This window comes from Rattus rattus, chromosome 5 (assembly GCF_011064425.1).
Source record: "Rattus rattus isolate New Zealand chromosome 5, Rrattus_CSIRO_v1, whole genome shotgun sequence".
Lineage (NCBI taxonomy): Eukaryota > Metazoa > Chordata > Mammalia > Rodentia > Muridae > Rattus > Rattus rattus.
In genome coordinates, this window is record NC_046158.1 from 105,985,721 (window position 1) to 106,007,646 (window position 21,926).

Sequence of the window (21,926 nt, forward strand, 5' to 3'; positions counted from 1 at the left end):
TTTGCTGGCTGCAGATGAGAGATAAGGCCAATTTGGGGGATGTTATTCCATTGCCTCCCCAGATATCTGGCACTCTGAATAAAGCCCTATTTTTTATTTAAATGTTATTCTACTTGTATGGGCAGTTTACCTGCATGTTTGTCTGTGTACCCTCACAAATGCCTGCTGCTCCCAGGGGCCAGAAAAGGCATCAGATCCCAGGGGATTGAAGTTTCAAATGGTTGTGAGCCACCAACGAGGTACTGGGAATCAAACCCAGAGTCCTTTGGAAGAGCAGAAAATGCTCTTCGTCCCCGAGCTGTCTCTCCAGTCCCATAAAGCCCACTTTTAAAGACTCAGTCCTTGTCTTTGCTCAGTGGCACTTACGAAGACAGGCAGTACAAACTCTGAGATCTCATTTTCGTGTGTTCTAAATGTAAGAACTCAACTATTTGGGAAACATCTCCTTGTAAAATAATAACCAAGTGTCATAAAAAAAAAGTTCAGAAGATTTTTTTTGTATTCTGCAGCAGATTATGCTAAAAGGAGACCTTATATTCTTATATAAGGAGGTTTTAAAAGTTCATAACTAGGGCCAGCAAGATGGTAAGGTGTTTACTGCCCAGCCTGATGACCTGAGTTCAATCCCTACAACCCACAAAACAAAAGGAGGAAACATACATTCTTCTGACCTCTACACAGGTACTGTGGCCTGTGGGTACACACACACACACACACACACACACACACACACACACACACACACATTAATTAAAATTAAAATGGAACTTTGTTTTTGGAGACAGGTTTTCTCTGTATAGCCCTGGCTGTTCTGGAGCACATTCTGTAGACCAGGCTGGCCTGGCACTCACAGCAATCCACCTGCCTCTGCCTCCCTAGAGCTGGGATTAAAGGCTTGCATTACCAATTCCCTGCAATAATGTAACTGTTTTGTTTTGTTTGGTTTGGTTTTGAGACAGGGTTTCTCTGTGTACCCTTGGTTGTCCTGGAACTTGTTCTGTATACCATGCTAGCCTCGAACTTATGGAGATCCACTTGCCCCTGCCTCTCAAGTGCTGGAATTAAAGGCATATGCCACCACCACCCAGCTGAAAATGTAACTTTGAAAGACAAAAAACTTATATGTAAAAGAATTCAAACTTCATTTTAGAATCCGCCCCCCTCCCCCCAGTGGCTTCCTAAGAGACTAATGGGCAAGAGTGAACACTGATGAACTCATCCACTTACAAATGACACCACATCCAAGAGTCCCTTCAGCCTGGATGGAAAGGAGACCTTCAGGTACTTCTAACCACTTGTTCTGCAAAACTTCAAGAGCTACATCTTAGATTCATATTTCCCAGTTCAAGCTTGTACCCACCTCTGAGGACACACACACAAATGGACCCCAGGAGAGCTTAGTGATTCTCATCTTCAATCACAGTGGTGATTGAGCACCACACAAACAGAACTCAAACCACCCTCACAATATTTATACTTCTCTCCTCTCATACCTCTCAAACCCTTTTAGAATTATATATTTCAAAAAATTGTCTAAGTTACCTGGAGTTTTCCTTGGTATGTTCCCTAAATGATAAGAAATAATACAGGGCTGGTGGACTGACTCAGCGGCTAAAGGTGCTTGCTGCACAAATCTTAGTTCAATTACCAGAGGTCACATACAAGTGAACTGGGAGAACTGACTTCATAGAGTTGTCTGCTGATTGCTACACATACACTGTGGCATTTGTTCCCCAATACACATGTCATCCTCTGCCTTGCACACATCATACATCTACATGCCCATTACATTTAAATAATACTAATCTGTATTTTAGTGAAGCTACATATGAAAATATTGTCTCTCACCATGCTTTTGTTATAGTTACTTGCTTATTTAGATATCCTTTCCTTAAACCAACTTTACAACAACAACAACGACAACAACAGCAACAACAACAATGGACTGGAGAGATGGCTCTACTGTTAAGAGCATTTGCTGCTCCTGCAGAATACCTAGGCTCAATTCCCAGCATCCACATGGCAGTTGACAACTATAACTTAAGTCACAGGGACTCTGGTGCCCTTTTGTGACCTCTATGGACACCAGACACTAGGGTGGTGGTGTCATACATGGCAGGAAAAACACCCATACAACAGAAAATACAAGTAAATATTTTAAAAGTACTATTCAAAGGGAATAAAGGGATGGCTCAGTGGTTAAGAGCACCACCTGTTCTTCCGGAGGTCCTGAGTTCAATTCCCAGCAAGTACATGGTGGCTCACAACCATCTGTAATGTGATCTGATGCCCTTTTCTGGTGTGTCTGAAGAGAGCGGCAGTGTAATCACATACATTAAATAAGTAAAGTAGAAAAAACTCATAATTTTAAAAATTATTCAAAACTGTCAATACTTTTATAAAATCTCTTATTTTCAGTATAACATTCAGTTTTTAAATTGACAAGGACTTATTTTATATCTTCTCAGTGGAATTCCATTTGGGAAGGTAACTATATTTGAAATGCAAATTCTTAGATCCCTAAATGATAAAACTTCTTTCTACTAATAAAGAAGAGAAAAGTAAATGGGTCCAAACTAGGGTTACAATGCTGCTATTAAATATGATAAGATACAGCTGGTCACAGCAACCCAGGGCTGCAGCCATAGTGTCTATGAGTTGGAGGCAGGAGGATCGAGAGGGCAAAAGAAGTCTCTGGATAGCAAGTTTGAAGCCTCCTGGACTACAGGAGATCTTCTCTCAAAAACCAGACAAGAGCTAAAGAGATGGCTTAATGGGTATGAACACTGGCTGCTCTTTGAGAAGACCTGGGTTCCAATCCCACCACGCACATGGCAACTCATAACCTATCTGTAGCTCCAGTCTAAGGGAATCTATCACCCTCTTCTGGGCATCTTGGAGGTCTGCGTGTACATGAGACACAAACATACATGTAGCCAAAACACCCAGATGCAAAGAATAAAATGTAAATGATAAACCAAATAATAAAAAAAAGTCAGCAAAATGGCTCGATGGATTAAGAAACAGGCTTAAGGGGTTGGGGATTTAGCTCAGTGGTAGAGTGCTTGCCTAGCAAGCGCAAGGCCCTGGGTTCGGTCCCCAGCTCTGAAAAAAAAAAAACAAAAAAAAAAACAAAACAAAAAAAAAAACAAAAAAACCAAAGACACAGGCTTAAGGTTCACTCGTGCTTATTAAACATAAAAGAAAACTAGAACTCGCTGTTTTGCTTTCAGTGTTGTGTAGAGAATTATTAAAAGACTAAATACTACCTTTACATAAAAGGTACCACTATTGCTTAATAAATCTGAATAGTATTTCTATACACATAACTTATTTTTCATATATTTCTTTAGTAAAACGTTCGTGCCACATTGAGGACAAAATTATATGCTGTAATCTGCACGATTGTGCACACCTAAAATCCTGACACAGGCTGTGTCAGATGATTGAGCACAAATATTTTTTCCTCTACTGTCAGTTAGCTGACACAGGGGAGAGTCTTATGGAAACGAGTCTAAGATGAGTTCAATAGGACAGCGAGCGTTACCCCAATTTCTCAGTACAGAAGAGAAATCCAGTTAGTTACTAGACACATGCCAACTTGCTTGAACCTTCAGCTTCCTTGTCCAGAAATGGAGCTCTTTAGTTTCCGTTCCTTGCAAGCCTGCTGCCTGCCTCACAGAACGGCTGGTATGAGAAACCAAAAGTACTACAGAAAGGGACTTTTAACATCATACTTTTCGGGGGTTCGGCCTTGGCTCTGTAGTACGTATAGATGTGTGGAACCATAGTTCGCACGCGCGTTTGCCTAGTCGGTCAATGGAATTCGTGACCCGGATGTACTATCGTCCACAAACTCCGCCCAGAAGTCTTGCGTAGTAGCCGGAAAGTCTCACTTTTATCGTGCGTCCCGGAAGCGGAAGGAAGTCCGTTTCGTTTCTGCGTCCCGTACGTTTGTCCTGCGTGGTACCTGTTGGGCCAGAGCGGTTTGCACAGGCGGTTCGCACCGTGTGGAAGAGTGGAACCCTGAGTTCCCGGAGCATCGGCAGCCATGGCGGATGTGACTGCCCGCAGTTTGCAGTACGAGTACAAAGCGGTACGTGTGGTCTCGGAGTAGGATTGCGGGCAAGGGAAGTCGTGGATAGTCACGAACACTGAGGGGGAAATGAGAGCTGGTGAAGGATGTATTAAAACACGACGGAATATCCTTAGTGGAGATTGAGGGACGTGAGAATTTAGGAGTTGCCCTCCCCCCCCACCGCTAAACTGTCTCCTTCTCATTACCCCTGATCTGCCCAACATTTTTCCCAAATGTGGGCTATTGTGGATGTTGTTAGGAACGCTGGTCGTTCACCTTATCAGATAGTACAGTGCTCATGCATAGTGTAATGCTATACTATTTCTTCTTAAGAGCATTATTCTTTTATTCCAATGTTTTTCCATTTTCTGGTGTCACTGTAATAACAGGATTCAAAACCATATGTCAAAGTTTTGATAAAGTGTGATCTTTTCAGAACTCAAATCTTGTGCTCCAAGCTGACCGCTCTCTCATTGACCGGACCCGCCGGGATGAACCGACAGGAGAGGTTCTGTCCCTGGTTGGGAAATTGGAGGGAACTCGAATGGGAGATAAGGCTCAAAGGACCAAACCACAGATGCAGGAGGAAAGACGGGCCAAGTAAGTACCAAGGGGACGCTTTTTTTTTTTCTTCCCAGCTAATGTAAAGCCCATCTTTAGCAATAGAGCAGTAGTTTTGCTGAAGTTTGTATGGAAGATCAGTGATGTGTGTGCAACATAGCAGAAATCTCTTCAAGGTTTAAAACTTCTTTGAACTTAGGTGTAATGAAGTGGAACAAAACTGACATATTTCCTATTCATAGATGTTAATTTTCTTCAGTGTGTGTGTGGGGGGGTGGGGGGTGGGGGTGTTGTGCACATGCATGCAAATGCCTATGTGAAGGCCAGAAGATGGTTTGAGATCCCTTGGAACTTGAATTACGGGAGGTTCTGAGCTACCCAATATGAGTCTGAAAACTGAACTTGGGTCCTCTTAGAAAGCAGTATTGGCGTCAGACTACTTGAGCCTTCTCTCCAGTTGGATATCTGACTATTTCAGGACTCTAGTTAATCTCCTCTGAGTAATTCAGCTCCTACTATTTCAGGCCTCTAGTTAATCTCTCAGTAATTCAGCTCCACCACATTGTTAGAAACTTTTCTCCCCAACCTTTCTTCTTTTGTTGCCTATCACTTCCTGATGATTTCTGTCAGCTTTTCATGTTGGTGGATTCATTTCAAAAGTTAAATACTACTTTGTTTTGCCTGCCTGCCTGCCTGCCTGCCTGCCTTCCTTCCTTCCTTCCTTCCTTCCTTCCTTCAAGACAGGGTATCTCCATCTATAGACCAGGCTGGCCTTAAACTCAGATCCATCAGCATCTGTTTCCCGAGCACTGGGATTAAAGTCATGTGCCTCCACCTTCCAAAAAAATGTGTTTTCTTTCTTTTTCTCTATCTCTTTTTTTAAAGATTTATTTTATGTATATGAGTATACTGTAGCTATCTTAAGACTGTAGCTGTCTCCAGACACACCAGAAGAGAGCATCAGATTCCATTACAGAGGGTTATAAGCCACCATATATTGCTAGGAATTGAACTAAGGACCTCTGGAAAAGAAGTTGGTGCTCTTAACCCTTGAGCCATCTCTTCTTGGCCCTGTTTGGTTTGAGTGGTTATGTTTTAGAAGAGCTCAAATATTGGTCTTTCAGTTTCCAGAGCCTGACATCTTTTCTAGTTATTTATTGGGTGTCATTAGAAGTAGATTCCACTGGAGCCTAGTTTCTCTCACTACTAAAATGTGATGGGTGTATCTAAGGCTAAAAAAAAGTAAATAATATTACATAGTCTCCTCATGTGGTTATAAAAGTAAATAATATTACATAGTCTCCTCATGTGGTTATAAAAGTAAATAATATTACATAGTCTCCTCATGTGGTTATAAAAGCAAATAATATTACATAGTCTCCTCATGTGGTTATAAAAAGGTGTACATTTAAAGGTAATGGAGACTGTGTTTCATTGTAACAGCTTATCAGATGATGTTATATTTTCTTTCTATAAGAATGTCCCATATGAAGTATCCCATAAATGTGGGACATAAAGAAGTGCTTCTTCAAATAATTAAGGTCTGGTAGGAGCTATTTTTTTTTCACTCATTTTCCTGCCTTCACAGAGTAGATGTATAGAAAGGGTAAGCTTTGCTCGGGAATGGAAAGTCCTCCCATTCAGCCTCATGTTGTCTGTCCTTTAGGAGGAGAAAACGTGATGAGGACCGACACGACATCAACAAGATGAAAGGCTATACTCTGCTGTCAGAGGGCATTGATGAGATGGTGGGCATTATCTATAAGCCCAAGACAAAGGAGACCCGGGAGACCTATGAGGTGCTGCTCAGTTTCATCCAGGCTGCTCTCGGGGATCAGGTGAGGCCACCAAGGAGGAAAGAGGAAGGGCATAGAGGAGCTTTTTTTTTTTTTTTTTTCTTTTCTTTTTTTTTTTTTCGAGCTGGGGACCGAACCAGGGCTTTTTGCGCTTACTAGGCAAGCGCTCTACCACTGAGCTAAATCCCCAACCCCAAGGAGTTTTGACTGAATATTAGTTACATATCTTTATTACTCGTGTGTGTGTGTGTGTGTGTGTGTGTGTGTGTGTGTGTGTGTGTGTGTGTGCGTGCATATGTGCATACGGAAGTCAGGACAACTTTCATTGTTGTTCCTGTCTTTGTGGGGGACTCAGGAATCAAACAGTTGGGCTTGGTGGAAGTACCCTTACCTGAGGAGCTATCTTGCTAGTCCAATCAGAAGAATCTTTGGATTTTCCCAGCAGGATGGGAAGGGCAATACCATTTTGCAGAAACTAGCACTTAGCATAGTATACATAGGTCAGCACGTTAACTATAAATGGGTGCCATTAGCACTCATTTTCAATGTAATAAAAGAGAGATGTGAGATACTACAGTCAAGGAGATAGTATTTGTCAGAATGTGAATCCAAGTGGTCCATACCCCAAATGTGCTCTGAACCTCTGCATATTTCTGATTAGACTGAGAGCCTTTATGAGTTCTCTAGCGAGCTGAGGAATAGGGAATGTGTGAACAAAGAATAGTGAAAGTGTGACAGGACATAAGAAGGCTGCTGAGTGCCTCTTTCACCTGGAGATGTGTGGCAAGCTATTGTGAAAGTTATATTCTGCCTCTGAATACACCTACCTATCACCCCCACCCCCAAGTGCTCAGACTGACTCCAGGATCTCATGAATTTTAAGCACATGTGGCAACACTGTGTTAAATCCTCAGCAGCTCCCTCTAGTCTTGGAGTTTTATTTTGTTTGTTCGTGTGAGACAAGGTTTCCCATAGCTCAAGCTGACATCACTCTGCGTATTTAAGAATGACCTTGAACTTTGGTCTTGTTGCTGCTTCCCATGTGCTAGGATTACAGGCATGTGCCACTGTGTCCTGTTCATGAATGTCCAAAGCGTAGGATGCTGCAGATTCGCTTGCTTGCCTCTTATGTGTATGACTGTTTTGCCTACATGTATGTATGTACACTACATATCCCTGGTCTCTTGGTGATCAGAAGAAGGCTTCAGATCTCCTGGAAGTTGAGTTGTGATTTGATTTTTTTTTTTTTTTCTTCGAGCCATCATGTGGGTTCTGGGAATTGAACCCAGGTCCTCTGCAAGAGCAGCAAGTACCCTTTTGAGCCACATCTCCAGCTCCTGTACTTTTGAAGATATATACTGCTTTACTTTCTATTGTCACAAAGGCGGTCAGTGTCCTTCTGCATATTATTGTTGAACATGTTGTCTGTGTTTTTTCTTCAGCCTCGAGATATTCTTTGTGGGGCAGCCGATGAAGTTCTGGCTGTTCTGAAGAATGAAAAGCTTCGAGACAAGGAGAGAAGAAGGGAGATTGACCTGCTGCTGGGTCAGACAGATGATACGAGATACCATGTGTTAGTAAACTTGGGCAAGAAGATCACAGACTATGGTGGCGACAAGGAGATCCAGAATATGGGTACCTGAGCTCCTTGTGTCCTAATCATGTTTTGTGGTTGTTGGCCTTTCTGTTGAGTACTCAGCGTCATTGTTAAACTTTTAGAATAGCATTGTTTCCATAACTTATGTTGTGTTGCTTAAAGAAAATGGCTAATCTGCAGGCCTTTCAGACAGGCTTATCCCAACAAGTCAGCCTAGTCTGCATAGCAAGTTCCAGCTGCCAGGGTTCCTTAGCAAAACCCATCTAAGAACAATAAAGAGGATAGTCATCTCTTGACATTCGGTTGTGAGCCTTATCCTTTAGTAGCTGACTTACCTCTCCAGCCCTGGCAGCCATTTTTAAATTGAGACTTACTACACAGACAGTGAGAGAGAGCAGGGAGGGTTTAGGAGCTAAAGAAGCAGAGCAGAGTAGAATCCAGGTTGGCAGGTTCGAGAGGCCTTGGTGCTGTTTTTCATGTTGATTAAGTCTGTGTTCTGGCTTGAGAATCAATAAGCAAGCCAGGCTGCTGAGGAAATGGTCTTGAGTGTCTCCTCCATACTAACCACTGCCCTCTTTTTGTAATTCCACATCACCTCAGATGACAACATTGATGAGACTTATGGCGTGAATGTGCAGTTTGAGTCTGATGAGGAGGTGAGTGGCTTTAAATGGATCCCTTCTGTTTTGTTTTGTGATATTACCAAGGTAGTGGGAGCTCTTCTCATAAACTGAAATTCCTAGCTAAATACAGTTTACAGTGTTTTGTGGTAGACTTACAAATTTGGTATTATTCTGCTTAAAAAGTTATGGTTCTGGTTAGGTTCTTTTAGAAGCTAATTTAAACTAGTAGGTGTAAATGACAGTTTATAATAAACCAGACAGACCTGGGAAACTAGGAAGAAGGACTGAGAAATGCTATCCTGTAGGCACAGTTATTGCAATCATGGACTCAAGCAGCTACAGTTACTTACTGTTGTCCTGTTCAAGTCTGACCCTGTCAGGGATTGGGGAGGAGTCCCTTCTCCTTGCTGCCTAACTATTGGTTATTGATAGATTATGAAAAGGAAGTCATTATCTTCAGTCCTGTAACCACTTCTGAACCTTCTGGTTTCTGATGGTTAAATTCAGTGGGTCACAAATGACACAAGTGGGCAGGAATGTGAGAAATAGACGTGTAGGGAAGAGGAGGCTCCATGGGGTGGGGGTGGGGGGCGATGACGACGAGAGTGGCAGTAAGAAAACGGTATGCATTGTGTACATGTATGAAATTGTCAGAACATATTTAATCAAAGGAAAAAAGATAAATCATGTCTTTAGTGAGGATGTGTCCTGCTATAGTGAGTGTTTTAACCATGTTATAGTAATTTACCATGGTTTTAGTACTGTGTGCTAATAGCTAGTTTCAAAAGAAAGCATATTCTAGGAGTATGGATGTAGTTGTACTTGGCTGTCTAGCAGTTGTAGCAGCTCCTGGGGTTAAAGCTCTCCACTTTTAGATTATAAGTAAATAGGACTAGTAGGACAATTGAAAAAGAAAAGTTGAACCAGGAATGGTAACACAGTGCCCACAATCCCAACAATCAGGAGGTTAAGGCCAGCTGGGCTACATAATGAAATTCTCTAAATGTTTCTAAATAATTTTTTTTTAAAGTAGTTACTTTAGAGTGAGTTTGTTTTCTGAAAAAGAAAGTACCAGTCCTGAAATGTTTTCCTGTGACAGGAAGAGAAGATGTATCCTGACTGGAGTCAGGGTGCGCACTGAACTGAGAGCCAAGGAGTCTTGAGTTTTAGCCTGTATCTTGGGCAGACCATTTTGCCTCAGTTTCTGTTTTAGTAAGACAAAATGCTACTTCCTACAGAATAGTTAATTGGTAGAGAGTTGTTTTTTTTTTTCTTTTTTTCTTTCGGAGCTGGGGACCGAACCCAGGGCCTTGCGCTTGCTAGGCAAGTGCTCTACCACTGGGCTAAATCCCCAACCTGGTAGAGAGTTTTTATTTTCTCTTCTCTCTCTCTCTCTCTCTCTCTCTCTCTCTCTCTCTCTCTCTCTCCCACCCTCTCCTCCCTCTCCTTCCCTCCCACCCTCTCCTTTCCCTACCCCTCCCTCTCCTTTCCCTACCCCTCCTCCCTCCCTCCCTCCTTTTTTTCCTTCCAGACAGCAGAGGTGTGTGTGTGTGTGTGTGTGTATGTGTGTGTGTATGTGTGTGTATGTGTGTGTATGTGTATGTGTATGTGTATGTGTATGTGTATGTATAGCTGGGACCAACTCATTAGACCAGAGGCTGGCCTCAAACTCACTGAGATCCACCTCTACCTGGCCTCTGCCTCCTGAGTGCTGGGATTAAAGGCATGTGCCACCACAGCCTAGCTGTTAATTAGTAGTTTTAATTAGGACAACCTGACACAAATTTCCTTGCTCATAGCAATTTATTTAGCAAGTGCTAATTATTGAACATGATGCTCTTTAAGAACAGTCCACAACTGAGATTATGCAAACTAAGCATGGTGTCTACATTTCTGGCTCACAATCTGCTTTCCGTGAGTGCATCTTCATAGGTCCTCTGTTAGCCAATGGTCTTAGTTTGAGATTATCTGTGTCTCAGAAGGATCCTGGTGTTTGATATTTGGCAGCTAAGGTGAGAAGCAGAAAAGAGGACAGATACATCATTCCATTGATGTTCCTGGAATATGGTTGATTATTGGCTTTACCCCAAAGCCATTGTTCTAAGCATGGTGCATACTTAGAGTGATTGAAAGACAAGGTCTGAGTGACACAGGACCAGTTCCACATCTGTATTGAGGTTGGGGTTGTCTCCATAGGAAGGTGATGAAGATGTGTATGGGGAAGTCAGAGAAGAAGCTTCTGATGATGACATGGAAGGGGATGAAGCCGTTGTGCGCTGTACCCTCTCCGCTAATGTAAGTACAGTCCCTTCTTGGTGTAGGCCAGCTTACTTCTGAATGAAGCACTTCCTCCTACTAAGACACTCACTGAGCTGTGGTTGGGTTTTCTGGGTGGGGGTCACTGCAGATTGAACCCAGCTTCAGGCATGCTGGGCCAGTGCTCCACCATTGCACTTGTCTCGTCGTTCTCAGCTTTGGGCTTGTTTGGAGTTTTGTTGTTGTTGCCCGGCAGGCATCAAACTTTGACGTCTTCCTCATCCTTCTTCTCAAGTGTTAGAATTACCAGCGTGGACCACTGTACCTGCCAGATTTCCTTTCCATGGGTATTTGGGTTGTTTTTAAAATTTGATGTATAGATAACGTTGTAATGACAATATTAGAGTGGTTTGTTTATTTGTTTTTTAAGGTAGGGTTTCCCTGTGTAGCCCTGGCTGACCTGGAACTTGTTCTGTAGACCAGGCTGGCCTTGAATTCAGAGATCCACCTGCCTCTGCCTCCCGAGTGGTGGGATTAAGGCATGCACCACCGCTGCCTTGCTGAGTATTTTGTTTTTTGTTGTCCTGGGGTTGAATTTACTGTCTTGTACAAAACGAATGCTCTAGCACTGAGTTATAGCACCAGGATTTAAAGAGACTAAAAAAAATTTTATTTTGAAAAAGGGTCTCACGGAGTTGCCAGGGCTGGACTTACCCTCTAGCTCATGCAGGTTGTGCAGCTCTGTCAACTCTGCCTTCTGAGTAGTGGGTAAATGTACAGACCTGTGCCAGTAGCTTGATGGGCAGCTCAGACTGGCCTCGGATTTGGAATCTGCTGCTTCAGCCTCCTCAGGGCTGGAATTGCAGGTGTTCCACCAAGCCCAGTCGAGCCTTATTAAACAGTGAGCATTTGATTTTCTTAGGACGTTAGTCAGTTGTTACTCTTCCCAAAGACACGTGTTAATGAAATCTTAGTCTGGTGTGCTCCTGAGTTCAGTGTACTAGAGCTGCTGCTTTCTGGAAAGACCTCAGAAGGTAGCCTATGGGTTGACGGGTACCTTGGGTGGAGCATGATAAAGAAACCTAGTGAGCCACATGCCTGATTTCCTTCTTAGCTTGTAGCCTCAGGCGAACTGATGAGTTCTAAGAAGAAGGATTTGCACCCTCGGGATATTGACGCGTTCTGGCTGCAGCGACAGCTCAGTCGTTTCTATGATGATGCCATTGTGTCACAGAAGAAGGCAGATGAGGTGTTGGAGATTTTGAAGGTATGGCCAAGTAGTACTTGTGTTCCATGTGTCTCAGAAAAGGTCAGTGTTTGGGAGGCGGCTGTGCTTAGTGCAGAGCTGCCACTGCAGGGGCAGTGTCTGAGGTAGCAGGTGGCTGTATCCTTACTGGTGGCCTTATTTTCTCTCTCCAGACAGCAAGTGATGACCGAGAGTGTGAGAACCAGCTGGTTCTGCTCCTTGGCTTCAACACTTTTGACTTCATCAAAGTGTTGCGGCAGCACAGGATGATGAGTGAGTAGACTATGCACTGGTTCACTCCGTGTGCATATGTGTGTGTGTGTGCGCGTGTGTGCGTGCGTGCGTGGGAGCATGTCTGCTAGCATGTTTGCTAGCATGTCTGCTGAATTGCGTTGCTTCTCTGGCTTCAGTATCTAATTACCTTCTATTTGCTCAGGAATAAAAGTTGGTTTTATTTCACTCTCTGCCACTTTCTCTCTCTCCCTATTGTGTTTGGCAGTTTTATACTGTACCTTATTGGCCAGTGCTCAGAGTGAAGCTGAAAAGGAGAGGATCATGGGAAAGATGGAAGCTGATCCAGAGCTTTCCAAATTCCTCTATCAGCTCCATGAGACTGAGAAGGAAGACCTGATCAGGGTAAGGAAGACCTGATCATGGTTTAGTCTGTCTGTCTCGTTTCTCTTTCAGTGTTTGAGGTAATAAATCATATCTCTGTGTTCTTTGGAATTTGTCAGGGTGCAGATTAGAATCAGCACACTCGTTGCTGTGGTTGAGGCATTGTTTTCATCTAGTACCATGGGATCTGTTTACTACAACCAGGGAAAAGGGCGTGTTTGTTTAATGTAGAACACCTTTTCTCCCTGCCTTTGGTAGTTAATTAAAGACTGTCTACTTCTGACATCCCTCTTTAGAACACTGCATCGTCACTGTATTTGCTATCTCTGACTGATTTATTTATTTATTTTTATAATCTCTGGCAGGTCTCAAAATACAAAGTGATGTCTTTTGGTTTGGGAATACATGATATAGCATCCATGAATGAAGCCCAACCCAGAAGGGACTGGAAAGGACAAGAGCCCAGGAGATTGATATAGATGATTGTGCTTTTTCTTTTTCCCTGCTGCAGGAAGAAAGGTCCCGGAGAGAGAGAGTCCGTCAGTCCCGAATGGACACAGATCTGGAAACCATGGATTTGGACCAGGGTGGAGAGGTGAGTGCCGGGCTGTTCCCAGGCCGTGGTGACTGTGAAGCTCAACTGCTCAGCCTGTTTCTGTTTTACCTGTTTCCAGGCTCTGGCTCCGAGGCAGGTTCTGGATTTGGAGGACCTTGTTTTTACCCAAGGAAGCCACTTCATGGCCAATAAGCGCTGCCAGCTTCCCGACGGGTCTTTCCGACGCCAGCGTAAGGGCTATGAAGAGGTGCATGTGCCTGCTTTGAAGCCCAAACCCTTTGGCTCAGAAGAAGTGAGTGAATCACCTTTTCCTTTCTCTGCTTCTCTCTTTCAGTTTGGCTTTTAGTCATTAGCTAAAATGTCACCATGTCTCAGATAATTTATTCTAGTAGTGGTAACTGTTTCAAAGTTTTCCCATTCTAAGACCAGGAAGCAATAATGATCTCTCTGGACAGGTTTATAATGGAGAATTATGAATGGTGATTGTCAGGGAATGAAGTCATGGGGAAATCAAAGTGAAATCATAGTAATCTTGTAGGGATGGGCAACCTGCTGAAGAATCCAGTCGCATAAAGTATGGGATGTTTCTTCCCTTAGCAACTGCTCCCAGTGGAGAAGCTGCCAAAGTATGCCCAGGCAGGATTTGAGGGCTTCAAAACGCTGAACCGGATCCAGAGTAAACTCTACCGTGCTGCCCTGGAGACAGATGAGAATCTGCTGCTGTGTGCTCCTACTGTGAGTACTGGCCTGTCTCCTTTTTTACTGCAGTGATTTGGTGGCAAGTTGAATCCTAATCTTTATACTAGGCCTTACTCTTTTTGGTTGAGTCAGAGTCTCTATGTAGCCTTGGCTGTCCTGGAAATCACAATAACCCTTAAACTCAAGAGATCTGCCTGCCTCTGCCTCCCAGATGCTGGGATTCTCTGTTCTGTAACAACCCACTGGGTCAGTGTTACATGGGCAGTCCTGGGGTCAGTTCTGTTTTGGTGATATCCCTAGCAGAGAAACAGGCTTTGTCACTGACCCCTCTCTAGGGTGCCGGCAAGACCAATGTGGCTCTGATGTGTATGCTCCGAGAGATAGGAAAACACATCAACATGGATGGCACTATCAACGTGGATGACTTCAAGATCATCTACATAGCTCCTATGCGGTCCCTGGTACAGGAGATGGTAGGCAGCTTTGGAAAGGTGAGTCTTCTCCAGAGGATCCTGCTGCAGCTTCCGTGTGGTAGGGAGGGGCCTATGCATTACCACTGCTTTTGTGAGGGAATGTCAAGATATTTTTTGCCATTTCCAAGGTAGAATTTGACCCAAGTAATTTCTGAAACAAAAATGGTGTCACTGCATCTTACGGTATTTCTGTCAAATGAATGTGGTTGATAGCTTGTAGGTTGTTGCTCTAGTTCCACTTTCCTATGTGTGTCCACTTTCCTGCTGTATGTAGGGCTCTCATAGTCTTTGCCTCATCTAGCCCAGTGGAACTTAAGTAACGTTTGTTCATCTTTTCTGACTCACCAGATATGTAACGTCTCCTTGTCCACAGCACAGTAACGGCCACCAGGCCCTTCAGGCACCGTCCCCCATTCTTAGACCTTAGGCAAGCTCCCTCTACTGAGCCACACCTCCAGCCCTGTCACTCATTATTGCTGGTGATCCTTTCTTTCTCCAGCGCCTCGCCACATATGGCATTACTGTTGCTGAGCTGACTGGGGATCATCAGCTATGCAAGGAAGAAATCAGTGCCACACAGATCATTGTCTGCACCCCTGAGAAGTGGGACATCATCACACGCAAGGGCGGGGAGCGCACCTACACCCAGCTGGTGCGGCTCATTGTCTTGGTGAGTGGGGAGAGACGTGGGAAGGAGAGGACAATGTGGTTAGGAGTGCTTGGTGGTCGCTCTAGTTGGTGGTGTGAACCTGGGGGAGCGGGGCCTAAACATGAGACAGACTAAAGTAGCCAGCTGTATTCCAGAGCATCGGGCAATTTATACTGTGAGGATTAAGAAGAATCACATGAGTAAGGTGTTCAGTTATAAGGACAAGGCCACACATGGCAAAACCATGTTTTACCATAGAAGCATATAATAGTAATATAAACTCATTTCTATCCACTATACCTGGGAGGAGCATGGAAACATGTTCCAGGAACAATGATTATAACACTCTGGCACACTCAGAACTGTCACACAACTATTCTTGGACTGTGTTATAACAAGGGAGGTGGGGGGTAGGGGGGTGTTTTGGTTTTTAGTTTTCTTGTTTGAGACAGGGTTTCTCTGTGGCCATGGCCGTCCTGGAATTGTCTTTGTAGACCAGGCTGGCCTCGAACTCACAGAGAGCCACATGCCTCTGCCTCCCAAGTGCTGGATTAAAGCACTAGATGAGGCTCCCATGCCCAGCTTTCCTTAAGGCCCTTCTATATGTACTTTCTTTGCAAGAGTCATTGTGAGCTTCACTGTTGCCATTAAAACCTGAATCTGCATATAACAAAGGCTGCCCAGTCATGCCTGGTGTTTGCCATGTGCCTCATCCTCTTTATAGCTTTTTTTTTTTTTTTTTAATTTGGCTTTTTGGGAAAGACTTATGTATTTCCTGGCTATCTTAGAACTTGTTCTATAGAATATGAAATATTTTGAATCAAATGGGAACACAAAAATAATTCTGTCCTCCAAGAACATTGAAATGTTTCTTTATAAATAATCCATTGTCACAAAGGACAGGTAAGGGAGTGGGACTTTGCATTTGGTTATGTGGAAGTATCCACAGGGATTGGTCTTTGAGCTGAGGGTTGAGCCTGTTTTGTTGTTGTTGTTTTTCATTAATTGCATTTGTTTATTTTCTGTGATTTGCATAGTGTGTGTGTATGTGGAGGGCAGAGGAAAACTTGTGAAAGTCAATTCCCCTTCCACCATGCATGTTCTGTGAGTCAAGCTCAAGCCATCAGGGTTGGTAATAAAAAGTGCTTTACCCTTTGAGCCGTCACTGGCCTCTGAGGGTTGATGCGTTAAGGTGTCTAAGAAAGGAGTTCATGGTCTGTGTTCAAAGTGGAAGTTGGGAAGACTGTGGCCTTAAGTTTTGTTTTATTGAACACAGTTATGTACATTGGTTTGTGTGCTTTTATAGCTATTTTTGTCTTGCTGTGGCTGTGGCAGAATTGAGTATTTGTGGCAGGAGTTACATGACTCATGAGCCTACAGTATTGCATGTGCAACACCAGATGTTCAGAACTTTAAGGAAAGTTTGCCAACCTCCTTTCTATGGTACTTCATGCCTCTCCCACAGCTGCTCCTAGGGGTGCTGAGTCCCTGGCCTGCCTATACCTTTGAATTCCATCTTCACTTCTACAGTGTCTCCAGATCTTCAGTGCTTACTGTATCTCAGAGGCACTGCTGAGGGCACTGTGAACTTATTGTCAGTAAAGCCTGGTAGTTTTTGATCTTGATGAAGAAACCTGCCCAAAGGGACGGACGGTTTGGCACTGTAGCTGGTGTCATGAACCTGGGAGAACCAGTCAGAGCCGTCATGTATTTGGAAGGAGATTTGTGGTAGAGTGGAGGATTCATGCACAAGTGCTAAGCAGTCTGCACTCAGTGTAAATTCCTCCTAAAAGCTGCTTTGTTCTTTAGGTCTCTGGCTTAAGACTCCCTCTCTTGTCCTCATTAGGCATCTTAAGATGTATACGTGTACCGTGGACTAGTCTCAGGGGGGGAGGAGGTACAGTTTGCATCTTTCTGTTCCTTAGGATGAGATCCATCTTCTACATGATGACAGAGGTCCTGTCTTAGAAGCTTTGGTGGCCAGGGCCATCCGAAACATTGAGATGACCCAAGAAGATGTCCGACTCATTGGTCTCAGCGCTACCCTTCCCAACTATGAAGATGTGGCCACCTTTCTGCGCGTCGACCCTGCTAAGGGCCTCTTCTACTTTGACAACAGGTATAAAAAGAAACTGGAAACTTGTTACCAAGGCAGTCTTCCTGTCCATTACCCTTCTCTAAGGAGCACACTAATGAGTTTTACGGTTCTTGTGTGTATTTTAGAAAGTATTATTGTTTCAATGGAAAGTAACTTTCTCCACAGTGTTCTCTGCAGAAATCTCATTTGTATAACTGTTGAACTTCTAGCTTCCGCCCAGTGCCTCTGGAACAAACATATGTGGGCATCACAGAGAAAAAAGCTATCAAACGTTTCCAGATCATGAATGAAATAGTCTATGAGAAAATCATGGAGCATGCTGGAAAAAACCAGGTCTGTTGATGGTTCTTGAACCTTTTCCATTTTTGACTTAAGCAGATTAACAAGATAACAGCATGAATCACTAATGATCAGAAATGACATGAGTTATTACTACAAAACTTGATTTAAAAGATGGTCAGGAGCTAGGAGAGTCAGTACATGCCTCTAAGACCATAGCTTAGGGTGCTGAGGCAGGAGGACCTCAAGCCAAGTGGAGGTGAGTTTGGGTTTACAGTGATATCCCACCCACCCCCCAAAAACAAAACAAATGATTGGGGACCTGGGATGGAACTCAGTGGTAGAGCATACACCTAGCATGTGTAAACCCTGGGTTGTTTCCATCACTGCATAAGTAGGAGATGGAATACTGTGAACAGTCACTCAGACTGGCCCGTTTATGGGGTGGAGAGATGCCTCAGTGGTTAAGACCACTGGAGACTCAAAAAGGACCCAGGTTCCATTCTTAGTTCCCACATGGAAGCTCAGAACAGTCTGTTAACTCCAGTTCCAGGGGATCTGACCTCTCTTGGCTTCTGTGGACATCAGTCATATATATGTTGAACAGACATTCATGCATACAAAACATTCATAAAATAAAAATTAACAATAAATAAACCTGTAACTAGAAGAATTGGATCATTTCCTGGAAACAACTACTACTGTAGCCTAGATGAAAGATAGTCTCAATAGTCTGTGATCGTAAATGATAACTTTGTAGTTAATACTCCCCTTCCCCAAGTTGGTGGGGCTAGAAAAATCAGTTTGTCTATAAGATAGCAAAACTATAAGCTGAAAATTATTAGAACCTAGTGACATCAGGCCAGTGAGAGGGCTCTGCAGGTAACAGCGCTTGCCTCCAAGACTGGTGACTTGAATTTGAATCTCAGAACATAGTTGGCAGAAGGAGAGAGTTGACCACTACTCTCACACAAACAAACTTGATAAATTATTAAACAAAACCCAAATTGTGGGGCATGATGGTGCACGCCTTTAATCCCAGCTATTTGAGTGAGTTCAAGGCCAGCATGCTCTGCATAGTGAGTTCCAGGCCAGCAGGTATACAGAGTAAAACCCTATCTCAACACTAGTGTTATAGCATATTTTATTTTATTTGTTGTTGTTGACTGGGCATCTCTGTAGCCTTGGCTGTTCTTGAACTGCTTGCTCTGTAGAGCAGACTGCATCCCGAGTGTTGGGGTTAAAGGTGTATGCCATTACTGCCTGATAAATACTTAAGTTCTTTCTTTCATTCATTTGTTCATTTGTTTTTTTGTTTTATTTTGGATGTTTGATAAAAATTTTTAGTTGAATAGAGGTTAGCAGTATTAAATAAGGCAAGAAGTAAGAAGCTATGCATTTCCTTTTTCTAATAAAAAGCACAGGAATATATATGACAAGGTAGGACTTCAGGATACTAGATCTTAGGAGGACTGTGCTTCTTTTAATGTGGAACTAGTTTCAAACTTCCTAAATATTTTTATAAATAGTGTAATAGTTTTGGTATTATCTTGCAAATACGTCTTTATTTAGCTTAGACTTGCCAAGGCTCTGAACTATTCTTAATCGAGGTCTCTGAATCTTGATACACTGTATATTTAGATTTATTGGTCAAGGTAGAATTCTAGGGTTAGTTTAGTTCCTTATCTGTGAGACTGTGCCGCTATCCTTGCTACATTCCTTCCCCTGTGTATCCGGGGCTGGACTTAAACTCTGTAGCCAGACTAGCCTGGAATTCAGCTGGAGCTACCATGCCCAGCTTCCCTGTGGGTACTATCAGCCCTATTAGACTTCTTTCCAAACTAGCATGCACTTTTGCCATTGACACTTTTTCTAAACTGTGGCTTCTGGTTATAGTGGAGCAGCCTCTGCTTCCTTGTAGCTGGTGCCCTAGTGCTATGAGAGCAGCTGCTGAGGGTGCAACTTTTAGCCTTAGCCTGATTCTCCTTAGGTGCTGGTGTTTGTCCACTCTCGAAAAGAAACTGGGAAGACAGCAAGGGCAATCCGTGACATGTGTCTGGAGAAGGACACCTTGGGTCTGTTTCTTCGGGAGGGTTCTGCCTCCACTGAAGTCCTTCGTACAGAAGCAGAACAGTGCAAGGTAAGAAGGGGCCACCTGCTTCTCTGGTGACTGGTTCCCTGCTATTGGGGAGATTCCTTTGGGGCCATACATACTGAGTGCTTCTGTTTCAGGCAGGTTATAAGTAGTTTTCTTGGGGCTCTGAGATGACTCGGCAGATAAAGGTGCCTGTCACCAATCCTAATGGCCTGAGTTCAGTCTCTGGGACCCACATAGTAGAAGAAGAGAACTGACTTCCATATATATGCTGCATACAGGTGTATGTACAAACATAAGAGTATAAGTTTCTGTTAAAAGTGACTGTGTGGTTATGGCCTGGAAGGAGTCCCAATGAGAGGCTGGCCTCACTCTGTTTCCATTCACAGAACTTGGAACTGAAGGATCTTTTGCCCTATGGCTTTGCTATTCATCATGCAGGCATGACTAGAGTTGACCGAACACTTGTAGAAGATCTTTTTGCTGACAAACATATTCAGGTGAGAAGGGGCAAACCTAGTAGGAGCAGGTGATGTAGGCTTTAGAACATCTGAAATGTCAGTAGCTCTGCCCTGAGTGGGATCTCTAACCTTTTTTTAAAAAAAGAGTTATTTATGTGTATCTTCATATGTATGTGTGTGGCTTGCTTAAGTTTATGTGCACTACATGCATGCAAATGCTCTCAGGCCAGAAGAGGGCACTAGAACCCTTGGAACTGCAGTTACATAATCTTGTGAGTGTATGTGGATTCTGGGACCTGAAGCCCAGTCCTCTGTAAGAGTACCTCATGCTCCAACCACTGAGCCACTAGAGGATTTGTGGTCTGGACCAGTTAGCCCAGGCTGGAAGGTTGTGATAGTTATATTCCCTCTCCCGGCACTTTATACCCTGCATAAGAGAAGATGGATGCTTCATAAAACTTTACCCCATAATTCACAGGGTCAGGACCACATTTCCCTCTTCCAGGGAATGTTTTATAACTGAGTTGATTAATACAAGTTTAAGCTTCTGACCTATGATGTCTCTGGAACTTTGGTATGTTAATTCTCCAATATGTAAGAGACCAAAGAGACTCTTTCCTTTTTGCTCCAGTGTCACATTTGAGTGCTGAAACATGTATCCACTCCTGCCTAGTTAAGCCAGGAGCCAGACAAGCCAAGGATATGACTCTGCTCTGGTGGGATCTGTTGTCCTTATTACCTTCCTTTACCTCTGCAGGTTTTAGTTTCTACTGCAACTCTGGCCTGGGGTGTAAATCTTCCTGCACACACAGTCATCATTAAAGGTACCCAAGTATACAGTCCAGAGAAAGGGCGTTGGACAGAGCTGGGAGCACTGGATATTCTGCAGGTACAGAACCTCTGAGATGATTCTCAATGGGCTGAGCATCCTGTGCCTGGGATGCAGGGATGTTGGAGAGGTGGCAGATCAAGGCCAGGTTCTAAAGTGTGTAGACGTGTTGAGTCAAAACCTCTGCTACAACCTTTTCCTTCTTGCTTCTGCCTTAGATGCTGGGCCGTGCTGGACGGCCGCAGTATGACACTAAGGGTGAAGGTATACTCATCACGTCTCATGGCGAGCTCCAGTACTACCTCTCCCTCCTCAACCAGCAGCTTCCAATTGAGAGCCAGATGGTTTCAAAGCTGCCTGACATGCTCAATGCAGAAATTGTGCTGGGGAACGTCCAGAATGCAAAGGTAGGGAAGGCTCTGTCTTTGGAGCTTTGCACTTTTCCTCAGGAACTGAAGAGACTTGGAGTGACATAACTCGTGTGAGGATGTCTGCATCACGCAGTGTCTCAAGCTTTGGATCACATCCCCTGCAGGGCAAGCTTCTTAGTTTTGTCTTAGTTCCTTTTATGTTTAAGGTATCTGAAAGGGTTTTTTAAATTGAAATACTGGAAACATCAAGAAGACATGTTTGTCCATGTGCTTAAGAATTAGTGTCCAAGCTATCTATGTTGCTTTTGTTTGGACATGAGCAGGTCATCATGCTAAACACCATGAGCTGTCTTGCAGGATGCAGTGAACTGGCTGGGCTATGCATACCTATACATCCGAATGCTCCGGTCCCCTACCCTCTATGGCATCTCTCACGATGACCTCAAGGGAGATCCCTTGCTGGACCAGCGCCGACTCGATCTTGTTCACACTGCTGCCTTGATGCTTGACAAGAACAATCTAGTCAAGTACGACAAGAAGACAGGCAACTTCCAGGTGATTAGCATGTGATTTTAAAGAAAGTTTTAGCAAAAGTTTATCCTTGATTTATGTATTGCCTGTTTAATTACCTGTTGCCTAGTTGG

The 21,926-nt window shown here is 43.6% G+C and overlaps 1 protein-coding gene across 1 annotated transcript in view; it reads left to right on the plus strand.

Annotated features, from left to right (window-relative positions):
* The first annotated feature begins 3,917 nt into the window (after positions 1 to 3,917).
* The window catches only part of Snrnp200 (small nuclear ribonucleoprotein U5 subunit 200), a 29,983-nt gene continuing 11,974 nt past the window's right edge, over positions 3,918 to 21,926 (plus strand). The window contains exons 1-21 of the mRNA XM_032904152.1: positions 3,918 to 4,096; positions 4,515 to 4,678; positions 6,306 to 6,477; positions 7,878 to 8,070; positions 8,633 to 8,688; positions 10,852 to 10,950; positions 12,026 to 12,178; positions 12,331 to 12,430; positions 12,657 to 12,793; positions 13,284 to 13,367; positions 13,447 to 13,620; positions 13,926 to 14,063; positions 14,363 to 14,518; positions 15,000 to 15,170; positions 17,075 to 17,268; positions 17,457 to 17,580; positions 19,517 to 19,666; positions 20,011 to 20,121; positions 20,840 to 20,971; positions 21,130 to 21,318; positions 21,640 to 21,837. Coding sequence (XP_032760043.1) covers positions 4,052 to 4,096; positions 4,515 to 4,678; positions 6,306 to 6,477; positions 7,878 to 8,070; positions 8,633 to 8,688; positions 10,852 to 10,950; positions 12,026 to 12,178; positions 12,331 to 12,430; positions 12,657 to 12,793; positions 13,284 to 13,367; positions 13,447 to 13,620; positions 13,926 to 14,063; positions 14,363 to 14,518; positions 15,000 to 15,170; positions 17,075 to 17,268; positions 17,457 to 17,580; positions 19,517 to 19,666; positions 20,011 to 20,121; positions 20,840 to 20,971; positions 21,130 to 21,318; positions 21,640 to 21,837 — 2,940 coding nt within the window. The 5' untranslated portion in view covers positions 3,918 to 4,051. The remainder of the gene's footprint in view (positions 4,097 to 4,514; positions 4,679 to 6,305; positions 6,478 to 7,877; positions 8,071 to 8,632; positions 8,689 to 10,851; positions 10,951 to 12,025; positions 12,179 to 12,330; positions 12,431 to 12,656; positions 12,794 to 13,283; positions 13,368 to 13,446; positions 13,621 to 13,925; positions 14,064 to 14,362; positions 14,519 to 14,999; positions 15,171 to 17,074; positions 17,269 to 17,456; positions 17,581 to 19,516; positions 19,667 to 20,010; positions 20,122 to 20,839; positions 20,972 to 21,129; positions 21,319 to 21,639; positions 21,838 to 21,926) is intronic.